This window comes from Rousettus aegyptiacus, unplaced genomic scaffold (assembly GCF_014176215.1).
Source record: "Rousettus aegyptiacus isolate mRouAeg1 unplaced genomic scaffold, mRouAeg1.p scaffold_m13_p_10, whole genome shotgun sequence".
NCBI classification, from domain to species: domain Eukaryota; kingdom Metazoa; phylum Chordata; class Mammalia; order Chiroptera; family Pteropodidae; genus Rousettus; species Rousettus aegyptiacus.
The window spans coordinates 62,362,019-62,387,028 of NW_023416285.1; the positions used below are offsets into that span (position 1 = coordinate 62,362,019).

The 25,010-nt window shown below is 40.6% G+C and overlaps 2 protein-coding genes across 2 annotated transcripts in view; one reads left to right on the top strand and one right to left on the bottom strand.

The window, feature by feature from the left end:
• Window positions 1–19,134, top strand: part of IGFBP7 (insulin like growth factor binding protein 7) — a 65,728-nt gene extending 46,594 nt beyond the window's left edge. The window contains exons 2-5 of the mRNA XM_016158739.2: window positions 9,035–9,144; window positions 16,768–16,884; window positions 17,733–17,859; window positions 18,866–19,134. Of these exons, the coding sequence (XP_016014225.1) occupies window positions 9,035–9,144; window positions 16,768–16,884; window positions 17,733–17,859; window positions 18,866–18,885 (374 nt within the window). The 3' untranslated portion in view covers window positions 18,886–19,134. The remainder of the gene's footprint in view (window positions 1–9,034; window positions 9,145–16,767; window positions 16,885–17,732; window positions 17,860–18,865) is intronic.
• Window positions 19,045–25,010, bottom strand: part of POLR2B (RNA polymerase II subunit B) — a 44,269-nt gene continuing 38,303 nt past the window's right edge. Inside the window, exons 19-25 of the mRNA XM_016158737.2 lie at window positions 24,618–24,868; window positions 24,448–24,537; window positions 24,088–24,195; window positions 23,252–23,365; window positions 22,688–22,848; window positions 19,811–20,006; window positions 19,045–19,313 (exon numbers count right to left, since the gene is read on the bottom strand). Of these exons, the coding sequence (XP_016014223.1) occupies window positions 19,224–19,313; window positions 19,811–20,006; window positions 22,688–22,848; window positions 23,252–23,365; window positions 24,088–24,195; window positions 24,448–24,537; window positions 24,618–24,868 (1,010 nt within the window). The 3' untranslated portion in view covers window positions 19,045–19,223. The remainder of the gene's footprint in view (window positions 19,314–19,810; window positions 20,007–22,687; window positions 22,849–23,251; window positions 23,366–24,087; window positions 24,196–24,447; window positions 24,538–24,617; window positions 24,869–25,010) is intronic.

A 25,010-nucleotide genomic window follows, 5' to 3' on the forward strand; every position in this document is an offset into this window, starting at 1 on the left:
GGTGGGAAGCTCCCTGGAACCCGGGCTGTCCAGTGGACAAAGGATAGCACAAGTGGCCCTGTAGTAGTATCTTCCCAGGGCCTCTTGGGAGTTCAGGCCTCGGCCTTCTTCAGCTTCCCAAAGTGTTCTGAGCACTGAATTTAGCAAGTCCAACCCTTCTGAAGTTGAAGGCTCTGTGGGAGTCCTTCACATCCTTCCCCCCGGGGCAAAGGTTGAGAACATCTATTTCTTTGGGACCCCACAGACTGCAGCCCTTGTTAAGTCAGTACAGGCCTGTGGACATAAACTTTGAGGGTAGTCGAGTCTCCAAGCTCCGAAAGACCTTCTGAGGCCTGACAGCACTGGGCATTGGGTGTGTGTGTAGGGGAGAGGTGGCCAGGGTCTCAGTGATGAACGTTCTGGAGGAACTCACCGTCTAGGTTTCTGAGAACCCCAGAATTGGGTGGCAGTAAGTGCCCTCCTGTGTAAACGTCCCCACCCAATTCAGTGCTTGTGGAATGGGAAAAAGTGACCCAAAGTGTTAATACGTTGGATTTAAGGTGAGTCATAGTCCAGACAGGACAGGCCCATGAAATGCAGAAAAGAGTATTTCCAAGGCCACAGCAACACAAACAAGACGGACGCACCTACATAACTAGGGCATTTCCCTTCCTACAGGTACTCCATATAAAGCCAGTTCTTTCATGTGCCCAAACCACATAAAAATCTAGGACGCTAATTTAACTTGTGCGGACATCAGTCAGTCTGTACTTGATGGTAGTTTAGGTATTTCAACTTCCGTGGGAGCTCTGCGGCATAAATGAGCTCATCCCTTGGCAATGTTGCTGACACAGCCCAGGTTAGCTCATCCACCACGCAGCCACCGGCGTGATCTCTGCTCCGTCCACATCTGAACCTGGCTTAAGATCTTTTGTGGATTTACTTTGCCAGGTGCAGGCTTCCTCCAAGGATGACCCCAGACCATGTGTCCCACAATCACCTGTAGGCGGAGGTCACAATGCCCTGGAGTCAGCACCCTCCATGCCTTGCGCTAGGCCTGTACAAGTTAGGGGAAAAGAATAAGAAAACATGGTCAAGTAAGAGATTTGTTTGCAAACAATAAATAATTAATCAATTTTATGTTCCATGGTCAGTTCGCACTTATCGAGTAATAATTTTGAGACACTGCAAGGTTCACAGTCATCACAGAAAGACATCTGAATTCTGTGTTGTCTACACTCTGGGAAACAGTAGACAAGTAGACTCTGGCAAGATCTTCACCATAAAAAATTAGAGCCAAAAGGAGTGTCTCATTAACCCAGAGGCAAGTAGGAGTTAGGAAAAGTAATTTACAGGGTCCGTGTGTGCCATCGCAAGAGTAGGATTGTGTGGAAAGTCTGCTTTCACGTGGGCTGCCCCTGCAGACAAGCGGCTGGTGGCTGAGTAGCACGTCACCTGTCTACTTCTCTGCGTTACCTGGGGTGGGTGAGGATGGGCTGGAGGTCAGCAGCCAGCTGGCAGAATTCCCTCCAGAGAACCTGCCTGTGGCAGGGAGAGCCGAAGCTGTCTTCCTTCCACACAAAGGAGCCCACCTAACCCTCCCAGGGCTAAAGTGTAAACTAGACAGTGTTTACTTTGGCGCCGCTGGTCTACCTATCTATATCTCTTCCCCTGTCTCCATCAGCACCTTCCCTTTGCCCAGGTGATACCTCAGATGCCGTCTAGGCCTGGATCCATTCTTTCCCCTTCACCAGTCCAGTGCCTTCCTTGGACTGGCATCCTGCTTCTGTTCATGGGGTAGCAGCCTCCCCTTAGCCAGGCCCACAACTTTTGACTCATTCCTGTTTTCCTCAGTCAGTCAGTAAGTGCATAGTGTTAGTTCTTTCTCAGTGATCTCTCAAGTGTGTCCCTTTCCTCTCTGTTCCATTGCTACAACCTTGATTTAGGCCTCTAAGCCCCACCCTGTTTCAATCCTGCAGCAAAGGCCTCTAAAATCGTCTCCTGAAATGCCACTTGAAACATGTCTCTACAGCATTCAGAGAGACACCCTTGACCATAAAACCCTACCTCCTCTGCCTCCCTTTGTACCCCACACCTTTCTCTGCAGCCCACACCAGAGTCTCAGCTCCTCTCCTTCACGCAGCACTCTCCCTGAGCCAGACTGCCAAGCCTGCTGGTCTTCCGGCAGGCTGGTGTCTTCCTGCCTGTGCACCTCCACTCAGGCAGGTCTCTGAAGGCGAAAACCTTCCTTGACGGAAAGCTTGCTTCTGAACTTCAGGGCCTGCTCAGATGCCATCTCCTTTCACCAGCCACCTCAGATTCAAGCGATATGTTATCTCCATTTTCTGAATTAGCAATTTGTATCAGCTCCAATCATAAGGAATTTGCTTTGAAATAAAAACAGTAATACTTACTGTTTACCCCAGGCTACTCTGATAATTACTGTATTTCGTTCAAACTTTCTGATGATGTAATGACTTAGGTATTATTATCCCCGTTTCACAGATGAATACGTTGAGGGAAATTAACAAGCGTCCCATAACTCAGATGTGGCAGAGCAGAATTCCTGATTCCAAAGTCTGTGCTCCAAACCCTCTGCAGGCCATTACCTCCCAGCATTTTGTTCTCTGTCTAAATGTTTTAAACCTCCACCATCCCACCCCCGTGTGCTGTATTTGGAAAAGAGGAAGCAATTTTTACACAGTTTTCTGCTGGCAGTGTTTGGCAAGGCCCCATCATTATAAACTATTGGTTCTTCATTCCCACTGAAGTATGAATGACTAACCGTAGCTATCAGGACTAGATGACTGTTCCTTAAACTAAAACCCTGAAATTAAATCTGAACTCTGCTGCTTAAGGTCCAGTACTTTTTTTTTTTCTCTTTCTCTTGCTGTCGTCAGCTAATACCCTTGAGACTGTACGCTAGATTCCCATACCAAGGTCCAGCTGCTACGTCACCCCAACTCTGGAAGTTCCCGAAATGACTTGCCTTGGCAAGTGGCTCTGCTCTTTAATTAGCCATACTGTTACTGCTTCCCCTTATTTAATATCAGGAAGTTTCCACGTGTTTCATCTCCTTCCCTGTCTTGGCCATAGTGCTTTCCTACTATTCTTTTCCCATTTTGTACTTTTGTTTGGTGCTTTTCCCTTTCGATGTGTTATCGGAATTCAATCTGCTGAGTATTGCCAAGTTGTCTGGATTCTCTATCTCCATATGTGGTATCTCACTTCTTTCTTCAACCCTTGTTTTTTGGTATGAATGTACATACTCTTTAAACTACTACAGGAGTCAAGGTGAGTATGGTTTGCAAATCTACTGTAATTTACAGAAGTCTTTATACTCAGCTGACCTAGCCATGTTAATAGAGCTATAATGCAAATTATATAACCCAGCATGCTGCACAAATCCTTTGTTTTTGATGTGAGGATGATAGATGATCCTTTCTCACAGTGGACCTACCCTCCTCATTAGGATTTGCTTTCCTAATATATATATTCAAATTAATTTGCATCCCTTGATCATTTAATGATTGATTGGTAAGTGGACAGTAGTCAAGACACATTGCTTATAGCAAGAGAAAGTCAAGTGGAGGATTAAAGAAAATCATGATGAATAATCTGCCAGCTGATAAATGAAAGGTAGACGTAACACCACTTTGGTTAGGATCCTTGGCAGTGTGTGCACTCATGCATTTCCAAGACAGTGGATATCTTCTCACTTCTGTTTGCCTCATTATGTTATGTTGCTCTGAATTACCTACTGCCCTTTACCTACTGCATACAATCTGGGATGTCCCTCCTTCCAAGGAACATGAAGAACATCTGATTCCAGAGTTCCTTAGTCAGTTCTAATTCCATCAGGACACGGGCATCTTCAATTAACTCAGCTGGGGAAAGCATTAGAGCACAACGATGCACTAAATTGTATGGCACTAAACGATTTCAAAGGAGAAATAAGAGGGAACTGGAGTTGTAGAAATTGTTAAAAGGAAATAAGACTTCAGCCTTAGAGCTTCAAATAAATGGTAGGGCATAAATAATAGATGAGAGAAGGGAGGACATTCTAAGTACAGAAGTGCATCCGCATAAGCAAAGATTCTGGATGTGGTCACGAGCATGTAATGGTGTGTATGATTGCTGGCTGCAGAGCATGAGTTTGGGTAGAAGTGAGAAAGAAGAAAGAAAGTGGGTTTGCAGGATAAAAATGGAAGAGGTGATGGGGGAAATGAAGACAGGCAAAAAATTATATATGTATGTGTGTAGTTGAATATGATAACAAAATTGGACCAAAAAAATGACTTGGAGAGAATTTGACTTTTGACCATTTCCCAGGCCCAATGGAGTATATTCAACTCCAAAACACAGCCTCTCCTCACATCTTCTGTGCAGCTCTGTCAGATTTTTTAAAAATTGGCTAACCAGGTAAAGGCTGATACCTTTATTATGAATCCTATACACTATATTTAGGTAGGCAAGGAGGTGAATTGGACTGATTTACAGGGGGTGAGGGCTCAAAAGCCAGGTAGTAGAGCCTCAAAGCTTCATGGATATCGAAGAGGCCATATGACTGTGCTCTTGGACATATTCGTGATAGGTGCGTTCACTTCCATGCCGAGAGAGAAGATTCTCAGACCTGCCTTGGGTTCCTCTTCTGTTAAAATAGATATGTGGCTTGGTCAGGGTCTCTTGGCAATAAGCGGTGGACAAGAATCCAAAGTCAAGTGTTCTGTTCCCCCAGTGCTTTGTGTTTTTTTGTTTGTTTGTCTGTTTTTGTTTTTGTTTTTTTTAATGGTAACATGGCGAGGACATCTTAGGTCACGTCTGGGAGTCTCTTGTGCTCTGTAGGAAATTGTTCACATACTTCTTTTACATTACGCCTTTTTTATAGGATAACAAGTTGTAACTCTGTCCTCTATACATCAACCTTATGTGAAAGCATCTTGAATGAATTGCTAGTCAAATTCAAAATTAATTCCATTTCAGGATCTTCTCTTCATGACATTTGTGTGTTTTGTGAGAAGTGTCCTTCTTAGTTTCTTCAGAATCAAGCCAAAATATTCCAGAGGCGGGGGGGGGGGGGTGTAATCATTTAATTCTGTATGCGGGATGTTTGCTAGACAGACCTGCAAGGAGCCCAAAGTCCTGACTAGAACAAAGGCAAGGGCAAGTAACTGAGCCTGTCCTGCTGTTTGTTCTGTGCATTTACATATTCTGTGATTTGCTTTAAGTAGAATCCAAATGCTGAGCATGATTGGGTTGTTAACCTTGGCTGGGCCTCCAGGATTGATTTTTAGCTTTCTGCCTGAAAATGGGTTCAGAGTGAATGAAAAGTTTCTTTATCCTTAAAAACAAACAAATTCTGGATTCGTTTTAGCATTCTTGGAAACAAAAAAGACAAAGTGGCCAGAGTTATAAGTTACTGGGCAAGGAGGCACTTTTCTGAACACGCTCCTGAGGTGGAACAGAACCTCCAGGGATTGGGTTGCATGGTGGGCGTGCAGCTTGCCATCCTTGTGTGTGGTGAACTTGCTTATTAGTGAGAGATGTGGGATGATAGTTCCTTCGAGTGGGGGAGGGGAGCACAGTGTTGTCAGATCTGCCATAAGTACAAAATATTGGCCCCAAACCATCACAAACATATAAGACTTGTCCACCTGCTATTTCTGTGGGTCACATTAAGTCCCTTCTGTACTCTTTCTCACCAGTGTATTGTCACTCATCTTTCTATACTGCTGGTGTTTTACGCCTTTTTCAGGAATTTATCCATCCTCTCTTCATATTCTGAGGGAATTTCCAATTTCCAGACCAGTGAGCGGCAAAGAACCAGGCAGAGTTTAGTAAGTAAGGGACCCTGTGGGTATTGGCACTGAACAAAGGAAGCAGGAAGACTCTAAAATCTATGGCTTCTTCTAACCCGGGGAGCCAGTTACTCCAGGAAGTCAGTTGATCGCTTGACTATTAGTCAAACCATTCACTGATCTGAGTTTCCTTTGTGAGAGACGACATGTCAAAACCCAGAAGCCATTCTGTAGGTTGGTACTTACAGTTTTGGTATTATTTATTAAACTTTTTGTTAGTGCACAGCTCGACCCAATGAAACAGAATAGAGAATCTAGAAATAGACTCATCTTTGTATGGTCAATGGATTCACCACAGAGGCACCATTATGATTCAGTAGGAAAAAGAGGGTCCTATCAACAAATGGTGCCAAAGCAATTGGGTGTCCTTGGCAGGGGAGGGGTGAACTTCTACCTCCACTTCATAGCATACACATAAATTAATTCAAGATGGACCACAAACCTAAATGTGAAATGTAAAAACTTATGTATGTTCTTATAGGGAAAACAGGAGACCTTTACAGACTTGGACTAGGTAAAACTTTTTTAACAGGACACAGAAAGCACTAATCCTAAAAGAAAAAAAAATGGATAAATTGGACTGTATTAAAACTGTAAATATCTTGGGTTTTAAATTATGCCATGTGAAGAATCCATGGCAGGTCTCAAAGATCCGTGGCAGAAAATCAGGCTAGAATTCCTCCGCGTGCACTCCAGGACCCTCCCCCTGACGAAGCTGGACAGCTGTGCTCCCTGTGCTGGCTACAGGGAGACGGATGTGAGTTAAACCAAGTGTGTTGCAAGGACGAGGCGCTGAAGCCTTGTAGTAAAAATGCCGTACATTCCTGGGGTGGTTTTGATATGTGAGCGGCAGCTTTGTCTCTGAGCCCCTCCAAATCTCTGAATACTGGTGTATTCTTCTAAGAACAATTCCTTGAGATCCCCTGAGCTTTGAGGTTATCCTCCTAAGTCAGTGTCTAGGAAGGAGGAGAGCTACATGGAGGCCCTCAGAGAAGTGAGCAAAAGTAGTTTAATGTCTAGCCAGATCCGGTTTGGTGGTGTCCAAGCCCTGTGGTCCCAGGGCCCTAGAGGAAGCCTGGGATGGGGCGAGGCCCGGCCCAGCCCTTTGGAGGGTTCTGTGTTGCTGCTTTCAGACTAGGAAGCATTGGAGACAGAAACAGAAACACACATAAACACGGCACCGCCATGATCACCACATCCACGTTTGCAACAGAAAAGCCAGGACCCCTGGCCAAGATAGAGGCTCCCTCTTTGGACCTATGGTACAGAGGGAAGGAAGCACGAAGTATATTTAGAGCTTTCAATCCTTTGTTTTGTACATTCTTGTAAAGGAAAAAAATTACATTGCCCCAGGGATTTTTAAAAAATAAGCTTCTAATACTTGAGATGAGTGGGAAAAGTCTTACATGCTGGGATCATTTCCTTTCTATTTCAAGAAATTAATAGTGTACTGGAAATAGCCTGTTGCAAAAGGGGCGACTTCATGCCCCTCGAATGCTGACTGCGTCACAAAACTCTCCAGGCCTGAAGGGGAGGTCGTCCCTTTCCCAGGACTTGATGCAATGTGACCCTGCTCTTAGACGGTCGGCTGAAGACCCAGGGCAGTGGAGAGCTGAAATTCTTGAATGAATGAGTTAATTCTTCCCTCTGAAACGGCACTGAGCCTGAGTACAGCACACTGTCGCACCAGGGAGCCCAGGCTCCCATCTCCACGCCCCTCTTCTGCGGACCTTCCCTGGTCTCTCTGAAGTCCCCGGTGTCTGAAACCTGGCATTCAGAATTAGCAGAAGTGAAATTCTCATTACCACCCACTATAACATAGGTGTCTATGACTTTTCTGCAGATGTTGGGGCTCTGGCCCCTCCGCAGAAAAGAACAGTAAGCAAGCACAGCCTTTTAGTTCTGTTGGCTTCAAACATGTCGCCTTTCAGAGCTCGACCAGACCAGAAATCAGCCAGTGGGTTTCCTTGCATCTGCTCCTGGTACTATGCAAAGGATTGAAGTCCTGAGACTTCCCCGTAACGTCTGATTTAGGCATGGTTGCCCCTCCATTGATGAGAGCAGGGATCAGCACTTCTGTGCGGGGCTACATAGTGACCGTTTCAGGCCGCGCCTGCTCCACTCTGGGTGTGGCTGTGTTCCAATTAAATTATTGTATGGACACTGAAATGTGAATTTCTTATAACTTTCATGTCATGAAATATTCTCCTTTTAATTTTCACCCAAGATCTCTCATAAGCCATGCAGAAAAGCAGGTGGCGGGCCAGGTTCGGCCCACAGGCCAGGACCCCCCTGGTAATGAGCAGCTGCACACCGCCGGTGTCGGTGCTAAGGACCTTCCACCTGAGAGGATGCCATAGAGGAGGCCGAGGGATGTGTTCCAGGATTGCGGGGTTGGGGAGGTGTCACTCCGGGCTCTCCCTGGGTGGTCGCGTTCTGGTGACTATTCAGACGATGCCTTGACAGGTGCCCCCAGCTTGCCAACGCCTGCTGCCAGGGACTCGCACACAGAGAACCCTGGGAGAGAGCCTCTCCTCGGGGCCCTGGTCACACACAGCACAGCGGTCACTGCTTCACTCCGCCTCCCTCAGCCTGTGCTGGGAAGAAAGGTCCTTCCACATTCGTCCGTGACATCCAGACTGCTTCTGTTCTCAAGCGTCTCCTCCCAGCCTCCAGGGCACACAGTGCTCCAGGTTGTCTCTTCCATGGAGGTTTCCGTCCCTGCCCTATCACCACTGACTTGTCAACTGCAAATCCTAAGCTTCCTGAAGCAGGGACTACCATCTTTTCTGGGCGCTCAGCACATTTTCAGATACCTTCCGAGATGTTTTTTTCTGTTGTTATTCATTACCCACAGAATGGTTGTATGTTGCCCCCCTCCCCAAATAAAAATACTGGTAAAAAAGAAAAACATGAAATATTGTGGAACTAAAATTTCACTATATTAATTACAAAACAGCCAGTAAATTAAAACTCATTTAAGCTTGAGTTGAGAAAAAATTATTTTTGTTTTTGTCTAGATGTATGCATTCCCAAAGCATAGCTTAAAATCATGCCAGTGGCAGGGAGAAGCCAGTCTGGTCTTTGAAATTTGCTTCAGATGATTTACAAACAATCAAGTATTTACTTCCTAGCATGCTGACTGACGTTAAAGACTGTTTCAAAAACTCCATTTGGCTTTGTGCCCTCTCTTATAGGTCCTTCCATTGTGACGGCCCCCAAGGACATCTGGAATGTCACTGGTGCCCAGGTGTACTTGAGCTGTGAGGTCATCGGAATCCCAACTCCTGTCCTCATCTGGAACAAGGTCAGTGACACAGATTTCAGGAAGATGCCTAGACTGACAAGATCCTCTCTCACGAAACAAGGATGATAATAACCTACAATCCTCAGTCTGTTCCGCTGCCCGCTGCTCCTCAAAGACAAGCCGTGTAGCAGTTTTCCAGACACCTCCCTGGGTCTGTCCAGCAATTTTACTAACTTCCAGAACAGTCCCTGCTCTGTTTTTGTTAGCGGTGCCAGAGCAGGGAGCCTGAGGAACTGGAAAACTATAATGCTGAACATCCATACCCACCCTCTGTGCACATGCGAGCATGAGTGTGTAAGTGTGCATGCACAGGTGTGTGTGTGGATATATGCACGTAAGTGTGTGTGTACATGAGTATATGAGTGTACATACACAAGTATGTGCATGTATCCACATGTGGGTGAATGTGGGTATGTATGTGTGTGCATGGGTATGTGCATGTATGCACGTGAGTATGAGCGTGTGTGCATGGGTGTGTGAGTGTCCTCATTGGAGCCTGTAAAGCATAGTGGTTAAGAATGAGTTCCTTAGCTGGGTTGGCTGAGTTCTTTAGACGCCAGGGTTTTCTTAGCCTCAGCACTGTTGACATTTTGAACCAGATAATTCTGTGTTGTGGGGGCTCTCCTGTGCCTTGCGAGATGTTTAGCAGCATCCCTGGCCTCTACCTACTAGATGCCAGTAGCATCCACCCACCCTAACCCCCAGTTGTGACAAACATGTCGCCAGACATTATTGAATGCCCCAGGGGAAAAAAAATCACCCAGATTGAGAACCACTGCTCTAAGGCTCAGTGTCCTGTCCTCTATATGATGAAAGTGTCATATAATTCTTGTAAAAATTATGTAAAGGCAGGTAAAATCACTTGGTTTATTGTCAGATACATAGTAGCATTCAGTCGATTAGCTACTGTGCCTGGCAATGTTTCCCTTCAAGAGACATTTTCTTGTATAACTCTCTTCACATTTGAAGGGCAACAGATTCTCAGCATGTCTATAGAAGGGAAAAGAAAACACTCATTTGCCAGATCAAATACTACTTTACAGTTGTACTGTACATTGTTTTATATCATTTCCCTTTTAATATATTTTGACTTGCTGAAGGGTTACAACAGTCCTCTTGAGTAAACATCATCAAGCTTGTGCTAACAAAAGGAAATCTAGTTTAAGTAAAAAGGTATAACTACATTCCCCCTGTACAGCCTTACTTCTCCAGCAGACTCTTGATTATTTTGTTTGCTCAGTGTCTGACCAGAGGAGCAACTTCTGGAATTCTGGGAGGGATTTTGGCACCAGAACTCTTTTTGTTTCAAGTTGTGGAAACTCACTTCGAACTAGTTTAGGCAAAAAAAAAAAAAGGGCAGCAGAGCGGGGTGGTGGGGTGATTCCAACCTCAAGGGTAGCCAGATCCAGGTACACAATGCAGTTAGGACTCTTTGCTCTTAATTGTGTTGTCAATGTACTAGTCTTATTTTTTTCCTTCCACCTCAGAAAGGTTCCTCCGTGCTGAGGGCGGTATTGTCACTGGCGGCTCCAAGTTCACATTATTAGCACAGCTTAAAGATACCAGAGGAAAGAAGGCTTCCTCCCCTCCCCTTGGTGCATTGTGAAATTCCCACCGAAGGACTGGTTCAGGTTGGGTCATCTGCCAGCCTCTGGCGCCCCCATGTGGCCAGAAGGCTACATCGCCCCCGTGGGGCCATCTGGTGGGAGTGAAATCAGGGTGATTCCAGAAACTGCCTGGGGGTGGGGGTGGGCAGAGACAACACCAGCTGTGCTACAGCTCTCCTTTACAGCTGAAACTTCTATTAAAGGAAGCAGTGAGATTTCACCTCAATAAGTAAGTTATTTTTCAAAGGGGAGCTGGGAGTAGTGAAGAGCAAAGTGTCGTGATGGATGCGTTCCTGGCCTTTATGGTAAAAGCTGCTGACACTCCTTACGGCTTATTTAGAGGTTACTGGTTTGTTCAGGTGGTGGAGAGGCAGAGGAACAACTTCTCCAAAGATTATCTATACAGAGTTCTGTTGCAGTGATCTAGGGATTACACAGTGAGAAGCCAGGGTAATCCAAGTATCTGGGACATTGACCTTATTGACAAATCTGGCAGATAATCATTTGAATCTTTGGTCTTTCTTCTGTCCCACCCCAGCTAATGGATACACACACCAGGGGAATAAATATTCCAGGGGAATCTTATCTTTAAGCTTCTGAAATTGCATGGGACAGATTTTATGAGTTTCCCTGTGGGTTTGTCAACTGGGGTGGGGGGGGGTGAAGGGTGAAGGGAAGGTGTTGTGGGGGGAGAAAAAATAAGGTTCTATATACACTTGTCAGAAACAAGCAAAAACCCAGCTGCCAGGCTCTGCTCATTTTCATCTACCATGTGCATGACCTAAAGCAAGGTTTTCAGCCTGCAGACCATGACCCATTAGTGAGTCCCGAATTTAATGTAGAGATCACAACCAGCTTTTTCTTTCAAAATAAAAAATAGAACAGAAAGTACCTTAAGGGATCACATTTAGAAAGGGCATCATTTATAAAACTTTTCTTTCGTATACCCCAGATCGCAATGCAAAAGGTATTCTTAACTGTGGGCCATGTCAAAACACTTTGAAAGTCACTGACTTAAATAATTAAACAGGCCATTTGTTTTCTCCCCACTGTCCTTGTACCCAGATTGTTAAGAAGACAGGCGTATATGTAGGTCACACGTTTTCCAAATCCAAGTTAACATAGAACTGCTTTTTGGATATAAATGAATATTTGAATCCTCCCCTGTTAAACTGAGGTTCAAAGAAATAGCGAATCTTCCTTGCTCAAGGGCTCTTAGCTCACCAGGTTTAATGAGACAAGCCTTCTCTCTGGGACACCTCAGGCTACAGCAACACTTCTCATGGTTGGCACAGCCTGGCCAGGGGTCTGTGCTTTCCTGACCAGAGTTATAATGTGACATTAACAAGCCCCATACTTTTTCAGCAAAGCCTTTGCCTATAATGATTTCAAGGGAACTATTTTGAAATGGGGAAGTGAATTGAAATAGCCATATTTACCTTAACCCTACATCAGAGATGACGCCTACAGGGCAGGTAAAACACCTAGAATTCCTTCCCAACACTTGGTGTTTCTGAGACTGAGAGGCTCCCTATTCCGTTCTTTTTTCCCACCTGACCATTTCTTCAGATTTGGGCTTTCATGACCTCTAACAATATTCTTTTTTTCTTTTATTAAAAATAGTAAGTTATAATGGTAATAAGGAGAAACTGTCCAAAGATGTATAAAGAAAGAGTTCATAATCTCCCCCTTACCTCCTGTGCCCTGAAATAACTGATGTGAACTGCGCTGGTTTATACCCCCATCCCCTTATTCTTGCCCAAATGTAAACAAACACATATCCCCTGTATGTGGAGTGAGGTGGGAATGTAGCATCCATCTTACTCTGAAACTTGTTTTTCTCGATAAACACTTCACAGGCATCCCCAGGTCCGCTTCTCAACCACCATGTAATATTCCAAGTATGGGTGTACCACAATCATTAAACAATGCCACCTTAGACATCCGAGTACACATAAACTACACACAAGTCTTTTTTCCCCTATCAGTTTCCCCGTGGCAGTTCACACTCTCCAGCAGTGCATGGGTACCGCGTCCCTGCATCCTGACCAGTACTGAGGATTATCCCTCTATTAATGATAGATAAAAAGCATCATCACATTATGTCTTTTATTTCCTTGACTACATTGAAAATATTTTAATATTTGTATTTTTTTTATGAATTGCCTCTTTGTATTCTTTATCAATTTTTCTATTGAATTAATTGTTATTATCGGTCTGTGGCTTTTTGTACATTAGAGATATAGACCCTTTCTCCCGTATTACAGATATTTTTTTCTAGACAATCATTTTATCTTTTATTTGTTTACAGTGTCTGAGGATCTAGAAATTTTGATAGACAAATATTGTTTCATCATAAAACTCTTCTGCAACTTCACCAAAAAGGCACAAATATGTTCTATACTACGTCTTTTTAAGTCTCCATGAAAGTCAGTGAATCCTTGAAATATATCGATTTGCATAAATCAGACTAATCCATCCTGCTTCCGTAATCATTGGCACTTAAAATTTTTTTTATTCAATGTATAATTAATTGGCATATAACATTATATTAATTTCAGGTATAACCATTTGATATTTGTGTACATTATGATCACCACAGTAAGTCTAGTTAATATCTGTCTCTTACACAGTTGTAATTTTTTTTCTTGTGATGAGAACATTTAAGATCTACTCTCAGCAACTTTCAAATATGCAATACAGTATAATTAACTGTAGTTGCCATGCTGTACATTGCTTCCCTATGACAAATTTATAACTGGAACTGTGTACCTTTTGACGCTTCCCTTCACCCATTTCTCTACCTCCCACTCCCTACTTCTGGCAACCACCAATCTATTCTCTGTACTAAAACTTGGTTTGGTTGAGGGGGGAGTTTGTTTCTTTTTTGTTTTTTAGATTCCACATGTAACTGAGATCATACAGTATTAATCTTTGACTTAGTACCTTCGAGGTCCATGTTGCCATAAATGGCGGGATTTCGTTTCTTTATGGCTGAATAATAGTTCATTGTTTATATTTATACCATATTTTCTTTATCCTTTCATCTGTCAGTGGATGCTTAGGTTGTTTCCATGTCTTAGCTATTGTAAACAATGCTGCAGTGAACACAGGGGTGCAGATATCTTTTCAAAATAGTGATTTCATTTCCTTTGGATATATACCTGGAAGTAGAATTGTCAAATCATATGGTAGTTCTATTTTTAATTTTTTGAAGAACCTCCATACTGCTTTCCATCGTGACTACACCAACTTACATTCCCACCAGCAGAACAACGGTTCTTTTCTCCACATCCTCGCCAACACTTGTCTTTTGATAATAGCCAGCCTAACAGGTGTGAGGTGGTATCTCCTTCTGGTTTTGATTTGCATTTCCCTCATGATTAATGATGTTGAGTACCTTTTCATGTACCTGTTGTCCATCTGTATGTCTTCTTTGGAAAAATGTTTATTCAGATCTATCCATTTTTATTGTTTTTTGTTTTGCTATTGAGTTTTCAGTTCTTTATATATTTGGATACCAACAACCCCTTATCAGATACTTGATTTTCAAATTCTCCCATTTGGTAGGTTGCCTATCGAGTTTGTTTTGCAGAAACTTTATTTTAATGTAGTCCCACTTGTTTATTTTTGCTTTTATTGCCTTTGCTTTTGGTGTCAAATCCAAAATATCACCCCCAAGACTGATGTTAAAGAGTTTACTGCCTATGCATTATTCTTCTAGGAGTCTTGTGGTTTCAGGTCTTACATTCTTTAATCCATCTTGAGTTAGTTTCTGTGTATGGTGTAAGATTTTTGTGTCTGATTAGTCCAGTTTCTTTTGCACGTGGCTGCCCAGTTTTCCCAGCACCTTTTATGGCACTTTTTTCTTATTAATTGCTTATCTGCAATAGCAGGACTCAGGAAGATTTGTTGCAGCTAAAATATAACCAGAGAGGACTGGAATGACTTCCTAGGTCTCCCTCTTACTCTCCCTGAGTGGCCCTTTGTGGTGAACAGTGACCGGGCAGTTTTCCTGCTCTACAGATTTCTAAGGTTCAGGCTTTGAGGTTCTTCTAGCCCAGTGCACATATGTGGAATCATCTTAGAAACCACTTTTCTCGGGATTCATCTTTTTTTAAACACTGGGAAACATTTATCAACAAACTCCCCCTTACATAAGTGAAAGTGACATATAAAAATTTGCCATGTAAAAATTCTTGACATTTCTATATTTTTTACATGGTGGATAAGTTTTTACAGTGTATTAAATATGAGTTCTGTTAAATATAAGTATTAGTTTTCCAATCAAATGCTTGACAAGAACAGTTGCTCTGTATGTGATGGGTCAGGTTAATGGCACAGAATCCTCTTTATTAGAAGCTACACGATCTGAGGAGTGACGGCTCCATTGCCAAGATTCATTATTTCTGTGCTGTTTTTCTACTTTGGTCACACACAAAACGCTTAAAGAATCCTGAATTCAATAAATAAATATGACAGACATATTGTTTTAGTCATTCAATCAAATTATACTTAAACCATTATTAAAAATATTTTTAAATTACTTCAGAATCAACACTAGCATAACCGTTTCTGCCGGCTACCTGGGAAACTGTGAAGGAAAAAGATGCTTTTGAATATACTTTTTGCTTAAAGCATTTGTGTGAGTAAAACACTAAGATACCTGGTTTTCTCTCTAATCGTGGCAATGTACAGTAATGCTAGATACTTTATATAGAGCAGGAGCTGTGCCAGATCCTACATGGTTCCATGGTTTCAGAGTCTCGGCACTGACAACGCAAAGCAGAGAAAATAAAGGGTGGGAATGAAGCTGAGACAACAGTTTAGTAACAGCATGTGGTGTGAGTGGGGTCACGCTGGGAGAAGCAACAATGATGTAGTGTCAAAAAAATATAATCTCTGGTCTTTTTAAACTCAAGATTTGCCTAATTGTAAAAGCAAAAGAGAAGAAAACCCCCTATTTGAGATTGTAAATACTTTTTTTCTAATTACAAAGGTAGTATCAATAAGAGTTTAGCTCTTAAAGGAACCTGGGATGGAATAAACATTACTTTGTGTATCCTTTTTTAAAAAAATTAGTTTCAAGTATACAGTATATTGGTTAGAAATCTATATAGTTCATAAAACAAGATCCCCCCAGTTGCTCCCTCCCTCCCCTGGCCCTCCACCTAGCCAACATGTTAATGCTAACTGCATTCCCTCTGCCATGCTCCCCATCCACATGACCAACTATCAACTACTAATTTTGTGTACCCTTTTTTTAAAAACCCATCATTATAACAAACCTTTAAAGAATTTTATACTGTGACTCAGCAATTCCACTTCCAGAAATTTATGTTAAAGGTGTGTGTATGGGGTGGGGGTGGGGGAGGGGGTTATAGGTAAATTTTGTTCTTCTGTTTTTTTTAAATGAGGGGGAAAATTAGGACAGTATTCACTATTGGCCTCAAACCAAGGAAACTTTCTTCTAAACTCATCCTGAATCTCATCATGACATGCACAGGGCTAAGCAGCAAGTTTGGTCATAAGAGAAAATGACAACGGCATGTATTTGACAGGGGTTTTTGCTCACTGGACTTTGGTAGATGATTTAATGAACCCTTGGCCCTCAGAACAAAGATATAGTATTGGCTTTGGACAACCTGTTGCAGGACCTGGGCTCCTTCCTACACAAGGTCTTCAGCATCAAATCTAGAATGGGGTTGACATAGTTTTTCAGTCAAACATGGCATCACAGGCAGGAAAAAGCCCAGGACTGAGAAAGAGAATTTACAAAGGCATGAGTGAAGGATGGTAGCCAGTGGTAGGAGAGTATGATGGTCTGTATTCCCCAGGCATGCAGGGAAACTGACAGAAAGAAATGAGAATCAACATTTTATTTAAGGGTAATATAAAAATGTCTGGGTTTAATCCAATTAAGTCTGATATATGCCAGTGCACTATAGAAATGTGGTCCCTCCCCAGTGGATAAGTACAGAGAACTCAGACTATTTCTCCTTTTTTTTTTTTGCAGATAAAAAGGGGCCACTATGGAGTTCAAAGAACAGAACTCTTGCCTGGTGACCGGGACAACCTGGCCATTCAGACTCGGGGTGGCCCGGAAAAGCATGAAGTAACTGGCTGGGTGCTGGTGAGTACAAAGAGCTGGCAGGATTTCACTGTTAAAGTCAGACAGCAGGGAGTGGCTCCATAGCGTAGCAGTTAGCCCGTCTGGTTTACACACAAAAGGTCCTGGGTTCGCACCCCAGGTGGAGCCACGAACCATACCCAGGGTGTACCAGGCCCCAAGTGCACACTGCAAGTGTGTGGGAGGAGACACCCCGCCTTCAAAGATCCAGTTCTTAAGGGGAAACAGCAACATCCATAGGTCAGGGGTAGAAGTGGGGGCGGGGGGAAGTCAGACAGCAGACCTGGCAAAGGTGCCTGACATACTGCCAGGCTGAAAGTGCTTGTCCTTCCACTTCTCTTGAAGCATCCCAGCTGCTCCTCCTTCAAGGAAACTGAAAAAAAGCTGGCATTTATTGGATATTGTGGAAATGACCAACAAATAAATGAGAACTAATTTTTTTCCCCTAAGAGTTCAAAGCAAAATTCTCAAAGGGAATTAACTGGTCCAAACATTAATTACTTTAATCAATTACTGATTAATAGTTATTTTACTTGACCTTTGATAGCCATGGATACTCATGGATAGTACTTGGATCACATACCTTATCAAGGTCTCCCTTAAACTGATATGTACACCTGTCATATGAGATCAAAAGTTGTCCATGACATTTCCTCGGAGCGTGAATCCTGGCAAACCACATATGGTGGCTGTATAATTATCCTAGCACAGGACTTGCACTATTTCTAGCAATATCTTTGCTCTGAATCCCCTGGTCATCTTAGGATACTTATGAAATAATGACCTAATTGAAACCACTGGAAGAATAGAGAACCACCACAGAGACACTAAAGATCCTTTTTCTTTCACAGGTATCTCCTCTCAGTAAAGAAGATGCAGGAGAATATGAGTGCCATGCATCCAATTCCCAAGGACAGGCTTCAGCATCAGCAAAAATTACAGTGGTTGATGCCTTACATGAAATACCAGTGAATAAAGGTAGGCAGTCAACCTCCCAACCATTTAAAAATGACTAACAAAGAACAAAACCAAACATGAAAGTATAAACATAGCTCTTAATGAAATCCTGTAATGTTAGGAATCCACAAGGGCATTAAGTATGTAATCAAAATGTAGTGCACAAGGCTCCCAAAGAACATTCGCATGGCTGATAGAATGCTGTTGTTATGACTTAGATGCTTTCTTCACCTTATGCATAAGAGACAAAAGTTCAATCCTGACTGTAATGACTTACATTTCCCATAACTAACTATCTACATGGCAGTTTTCCTAGCTGGTATGACTATTATATTAAGTTCTCATTAAAAAAAAAAAAAAAAAAAAAAATGACTGTAGGTCCTTCAGCTTGAGCTTTTTATAAGAAAAAGCCAGAAAGGAAAGTATATCCCTTCCTGGCCATGTCAGAGGAATGCTACTTTACATTTATATAGTTCTATTAAGCTGATGTCTGGATTGGCTTTACTCTTAAGCTAATAATAACAAAATTTATTGTCAGTGTTTTGTCAAACCACTCTACTATATAGATCACTCAACTGTGGTATGAAATGAAAAATTTATCAGGTAAAGATGTGTTTGGTCAGCTTTCCCTTCAGCCAAGATGTGTAATGCCAGGCAATGAAGCAAACAGAGCAATAACTAAGAGTAATGTGTTCGAGTCTCAGCTCTGCCATTATTATTCTACTTTAAATTTTGAATTAAGAGCTGGATGACAAAGGAAAATTCTTAGCCTCTCTGGATCTCAGCTTGCTCATTTATGGAACTGCTCTCCCAGTTCTATAATAAAGTCCATCTCTTATACATAGACCAATACAACAAAATTGCCTTACACATCTAAAATCATACAGCACAAATACCAAAGAGCACGCCACCACATCATTTATACAGTTACATATCCTTTATCTCCACATTTAGAAACAAAACTACCTGAAAATTAAAGTCAACTGTGTCCATATATGTAACTAATTTTTATCATTTTTTTAAACAGGTGAAGGCACCGAACTATAAACCTGCAGAATATATTAGTCTGCATAGCTAAAAATAATCATGGATAACTACGACCCCTGTTTTTGCCTAATAACCAGTTTCTTTTCATCCAGTCCACTAACAGTTTAGTTATAGTCACTGTGTTTTACATAGTGAAATACAAAATAAAGATAACCCATCAAGACTATCTACAAAAATTTATTGTCTATTTACAGAAGAAAAGCATGCATATCATTAAAAAAAAAACAAATAAAATGCTTTTTCTCACAATGTAGTACATATGTCATTTTATAAAGCCATATCATAGAAATAAGACAAAAGATATTTACAAGTATCTTGCTAAGAATCTTTTAAAAGAGCTATACACTCATCATTCGAGGTGCAATACTCATCGACATAAGTTCCTGAAACAACAATTTGCACGCATAAGGCATTCGCACCAAAGAAATCTGAAAGAAAGAAAAAAAAGGAGAATTAGCAAAGCTGTATTGAAGTTAAGCCCATTTCCCTAACCCAGAAAAAGGTAAACATTGGTACTGGAGCTGATGAATAAATGCACAGGCTGATAACACTCATCCTGCTACCTTGGCCTTTGGTGGCTCTTTCTCCTAATAAGCTTTGGTATTTCATCCTTTCTGCCAGACAAAATTTATATTTACCCTTCTCAATTAAAAGGTATTTTTTAAATGCAGTTTAAAACTCCTCGTATAAGGACTTCGTTTTTTCCAAAAGATGAGCAGCTTAGAGACATCACCACACTAAAACTTAAACTGATTTTTAGAGAAATCAAATTTTCTTTTTCCTCTTTGAAAGCTAGGAATCCTATAAAGACGTGATATTCAAAATTGTGAAAATGCCAATCTCTTCCATCATACTAAATCTGCCTGGATGATCAGACCAACATAGTTAAAGTATAAACAGTCTAACTGCCAAGGTATATGCACACCTGGGTTTTATTTCGGCAGCCTCTGCATTCGTACGTATGGGTCCTTGTGTTAGCGATCGCCATTATTCCACATAGATTGCAAACATGAACCTGATAGGGATCTGATGCCTCAAATAATCTTTCCCTTAAAAACTGGGCTGCTCCATGGGCAATCTGACAATCTCGCTCCATTTCTCCAAAACGCAGGCCACCATCACTATAAGGGAAAAACAACAGCTTATTTTGTACTTGTTTTCTGTTAGCAACACCACACTGATGAATGACGAAGGTAATGAATGATATTAATAAAGAAGAACTAGACTAATTTTTATACACTAGCATTCTCTCTACATCGTGGGTTAAGTCTACCAACTATTTGATGTGTACTAGAAGGTCCCCAAATGGATTAAATAATTTGATTCTCAAGTATAGCATATAATTTTCCTCATAAAATACAACGAAGTACAGAGTAGAATCTCATCATGCTATCATTCAACTTACTAAAATTCAACTCTATACTAAAAAATGAAATACAGAAAAACTAGATCTAAATCAACAGCTTCTTCATGAATCAATGAATCTTCCAGACAATCAAGTCTGAAAGGATAAATGCATGTTAGCAAGAGTAATAGAACAAGTGAATAATCACAGGTGTGCTCAGCATGGATGTTAAATGAAATGCACTGTTCAGATGGCCAGACAGGTGGATGATGATGGCTTCCTTAACATTCTTTATACACAAAATACATAAAAATCAATGAGTTTCTAATGCTGTTACCAAAAAACAAATCACTGGTCAACTTTGGAAGATGGTAGACAACCAGCTCATTTTGAAAACTGGTAAATAAAAGGAAAGAAGCATTTATCCTGCCTTTACCATATGAATTACGTCACCAGCTGAGGAAGCAAAGTTTCTCTCTATAAAAGTATTCTAGTTAATAAAGGAAGGAATGATAAAATTAGAATTGCATCAGTCAGCATTAAGTAATGACCATTAATAGCTGCTAAAATCATGAGACAACCAGACATAGAAGTATGCAATACCACCTACAAAGTATTACTGCGAAAGAACGATCCCGCCATCCCATCAAGGCTCTAGACCTGCTTCTGACGAGAAAAACAGGAACGCACAGCCTAGGAATGCAGTGATCCAGACTGCGAAGGAATGCAATCCAGACTGTGAAAAAACCTCCAGAATAAACAATCCAGTTTCTTCAACAAACAAATAGCAAGGGAAAAAAAGTTGGAGGGCAACCTAGATTTAAAAAGAAAGAGACCTACCTATCAAGCAATTGCTAAGCGTGGGCCTTATTTGTATCCTAATTAAAACCAACAAACCTTTTTTGAAAGGGTGCACTCCTCAGGGAAATATGAACACTGGATATTAAGTAATATTAAGAAGGTACTGTGGTTAGATTTTTTTAATGGACCCTGTGAGGGTGAAAACTATTTTCATAATACTAACAACACATTTGCTTCTTTTACTCTGTTGACATTGCGCTGATGGTTGCAAAAGGAACTGAATAAAACTGCTAGCACCTGAACAAACTTTACTAACAATCATATTTTCCACTGTGAGTGAAGGAAAAGAGCCAGTTTTACTTAAGACTGTCATTAGTTTTATTAAAACCTGACCCTTGAGTATACATCTTCTTAATATTATATGAAAAAAAATGAGAAGTCCTCATAAAGCACTTTAATTGTATACTGAGAATGGTCTTAAAGAAAGGCACTTGCAGGATTCTGAACTAATCCCTTTTATGATGGAACATATTCATTACTTGAAAAAAGCTGACAGCAATTATGTTAATCCACCAATATTAACACCCAACTAAGTTAATTCAGACTCAGTTGGCAGACATTTTTTTGAAAATGGACAAAGGGAACTTTCGCGGCAGACAATTATAAGTATTTGTTGAAAATGATTAAAAATTTGAGTTTTCAATCAAAACTTAGAACTTCAGAAAACCTCTATCCAACACTATGGGCTTGTTTCCAAATATTTAAAGACTTTACTGATGGTATTAATGATAATATTCACTAATGTGTATTTTTTAGTATATCAACATTTAAAAATGCATAATTTATTAAACCAATATTTTCCAAATGCCCAATTATGATGCTACAGAATTATTCACTTGTAAAAGCTACATTCAAAGTGCAAGACCAATGGATTATAATAAATATAAAAATTCACTTACTTGGTTTCAGATTCTATATCACAACTAACCTTCAAGAAACTACAACTTGTCATTTTGGTGTAGTATCCAAAAACAACATCCACAATCACCTGAAAAGGTTATTAGAATATGCCTCCCTTTTCCAACCACATATCTGCGTGAGGTCAGATTTTCCTCATATACTTAAACATAAAAAATAAAATACTACAATGGAATGAATGCAGTAGACACAAAAAATCCACTGTCTTCTCAAAACCCGGCTCATTAAAACGACTTGCAAAAAGATAAACCAGTGTTGTGCATCACTAAATTTACTTGGAAAATATATTTAAATGTTAAAATTTATGTTATGCTATAAGTTTACTATGGTTGTCTTTAAATAAAATAAGTAATTTAAATGTTTTAATTACTAATAGGATAAATATCAACAGATGCAACTCACATAAACCAAGCTCTTTGGAATCCTAGAATCAAGAAATTTGAGAACCACTCAAATATTTGATGAAATATGATGTCTGGGCTTTGCTTAGAAATAATCAGGGGTTGGTGGTAGAGGGAAGATGGATATACCAAGACTAGCCATGAGGTGATAATTACTGAAGTGGGGTGACAGGCACATGGCGGTTTCATTAACCATTTTCTCTATAATTGTATGTGTTTGACATTTTTCATTTAAAAAGGCTAATCAATAATAACGATGATGATGCAGTTCTCTTACCGAGATCTACCCTCCATGGGCTGCCTATTAAGGATCTGAATAGGTCCCCTAGCACGAGAATGAATCTTGTCATCCACCATGTGCTTCAAACGCTGGTAATAAGTGGGTCCAATAAAAATTTGTGATGTGATTTTTCTGCCAGTGAACCCATTGTACAGGACCTGAAACATTTTAAAATGTTAAACGAGTTCAAAAAATATATGTACATACACTGATTCCATTTATATAAAAATGAAAACAGACAAAACTAATCTGTACTGTTAAGGGCCAAGAGAGTGGTTACCTTGGGGTGGGGGTGGAAGGCAATTACTGGAAAGGAACACAAGAGGAGGAAGAGGGAGTGGGTGTCCAGGCATAAAAGTTTCTAGTAATCTTCTTTTCAGGATCTGGGTGCCAATCACACAGATGTGTTCACTTTCTAAAACTTCATCAAGCTGTACAGTTATGATTTGTGCATGTATTTGATGTGTTATACTTCAACGAAAGGTTTAATTTTTTAAAAATGAAACCACACATACAAAATAGAATACATTTAACAAATTACTAATGTTAGAGCAAACATACCTCATTTCCTCTGAGGTGATAGCCGTAATCAGATAAAAGGTTAGATATCTTCTGCACATTAACAGCATCATTAAATGGAGTGGCATCACCGATTTCACCCTTGTTAGCTGATACCTTTTTGAAAAAATAGTCTTTAAAAGGCTGCTTCCTTCTGTCTCCCCTTAGAAGTCTTTCTCAATAAAAATATATTCTATTTTTAAAATCCTTTCTAGAAAAGGAAAGATTCTGAACTTTAAAAATCTATGTTGCAGAAAGCCTAAATACTGTAAGGTTCATTTTATTAACATTTTACATGAAGTATATATAACTGCTTCTCCTAAAGAATAAAAAATCAAGTATAACCCTTCAAATAAGAAGCTATCAATGCAACCAGTTACAAAAAGAATAAGACTCCAAAATACTTCCTATCGTGCAAGGAAAATGAAATTTTAATGCCCTAAAACCAAGCCATCCATTTGTTAGGTTGTACCCATTCTACCTTAATAAGACACTTAAAAACAGAAAACCTCTTGCATGCACGGCTAATATACAGCTATAAAATTAAGTTCATAATGAACTGACCACCAATGAATTAATTCTTTATAGAATACATCAAAAGAATAACGATATATATATAGAGGCTGCATATAGTAAATTTTACAAAAGTTCTGAGTTAGCCATAATTGCAAATTTTTGCAAAAAAAAAAAGAGGCATAATCATAACCAACTTAAAAGCAGGAAAATAAGTATTCTGGCTTCTTCCAAAGTACCCTGGCTCAACTATGAAAGAAACCGCCTATCATCATTTTGGAAGGAACATAAGTTTGGAACCCATATTGTTAAAGAAAATCTCTTACCTTCCCTTGAAGACATTCAATCAAGTGACCAATAGTCATACGAGAGGGGATGGCATGGGGATTTATGATGATATCAGGGGTGATACCTTCACAGGTGAAAGGCATATCCTATAAAGGAATTTTTAAAAACAATCTTAAATCTCTTAGCTATGGAACTAGAACCGACCTCCACCTCATCCGAACTTTTCTATGTCCTCAATTCTGTCCAATATAGCATGTTCATATACTTATTCAACACTAAAATTAAAAACCAAGCCTTTATCACTGTTGGGCTCTTAAGTGAAAGCAAATTTTTCATTTAATAAAATGTTCAACAAAACTCTGGGTTAGGAAGGAGTGAGGGAGATAAAAGTTACCTACCTCTTGTCTATACTGAATACCACAAGTACCCTTTTGGCCATGTCGACTAGCAAATTTGTCTCCAATCTGTGGAATTCTAACAGAGCGTACCTGAATTCATATAAGAACAGGTTAGTTAATTCAATCTGGTTTACTTTCTATAAATAGTAATGTGATAAAACTATACTCACCCTTATTTTACAAAATTTATATCCTTCCTGGTTGAGAGTTACCATAACTTGATCCACAATGCCCGTCTCACTAGTTCTGAGAAAAGTGCTACAGTCTCTCTTGGTATAGCGTCTATTAGTGCTCTCCAATTCATCTTCGTTTTCAGGCAAGGTGACTGTTTTGCCTATGATAACATCATCTCCTGACACACGAACCCCAGGAGCTATCAAACCATCATCATCCAGCTTGTCATAAATGGCATGTCTCATACCTGTGAGGAAAAAGACATGGAATTTGCTGAAACAGTGCTATCAAAATAAAAGTATTTAGATGTCACATAACCTCCCAAGAAGATTAAAAACTAAATACATAAATCATGTCCAAGAAGTCCACAGGAATCTCTAACAGCATGA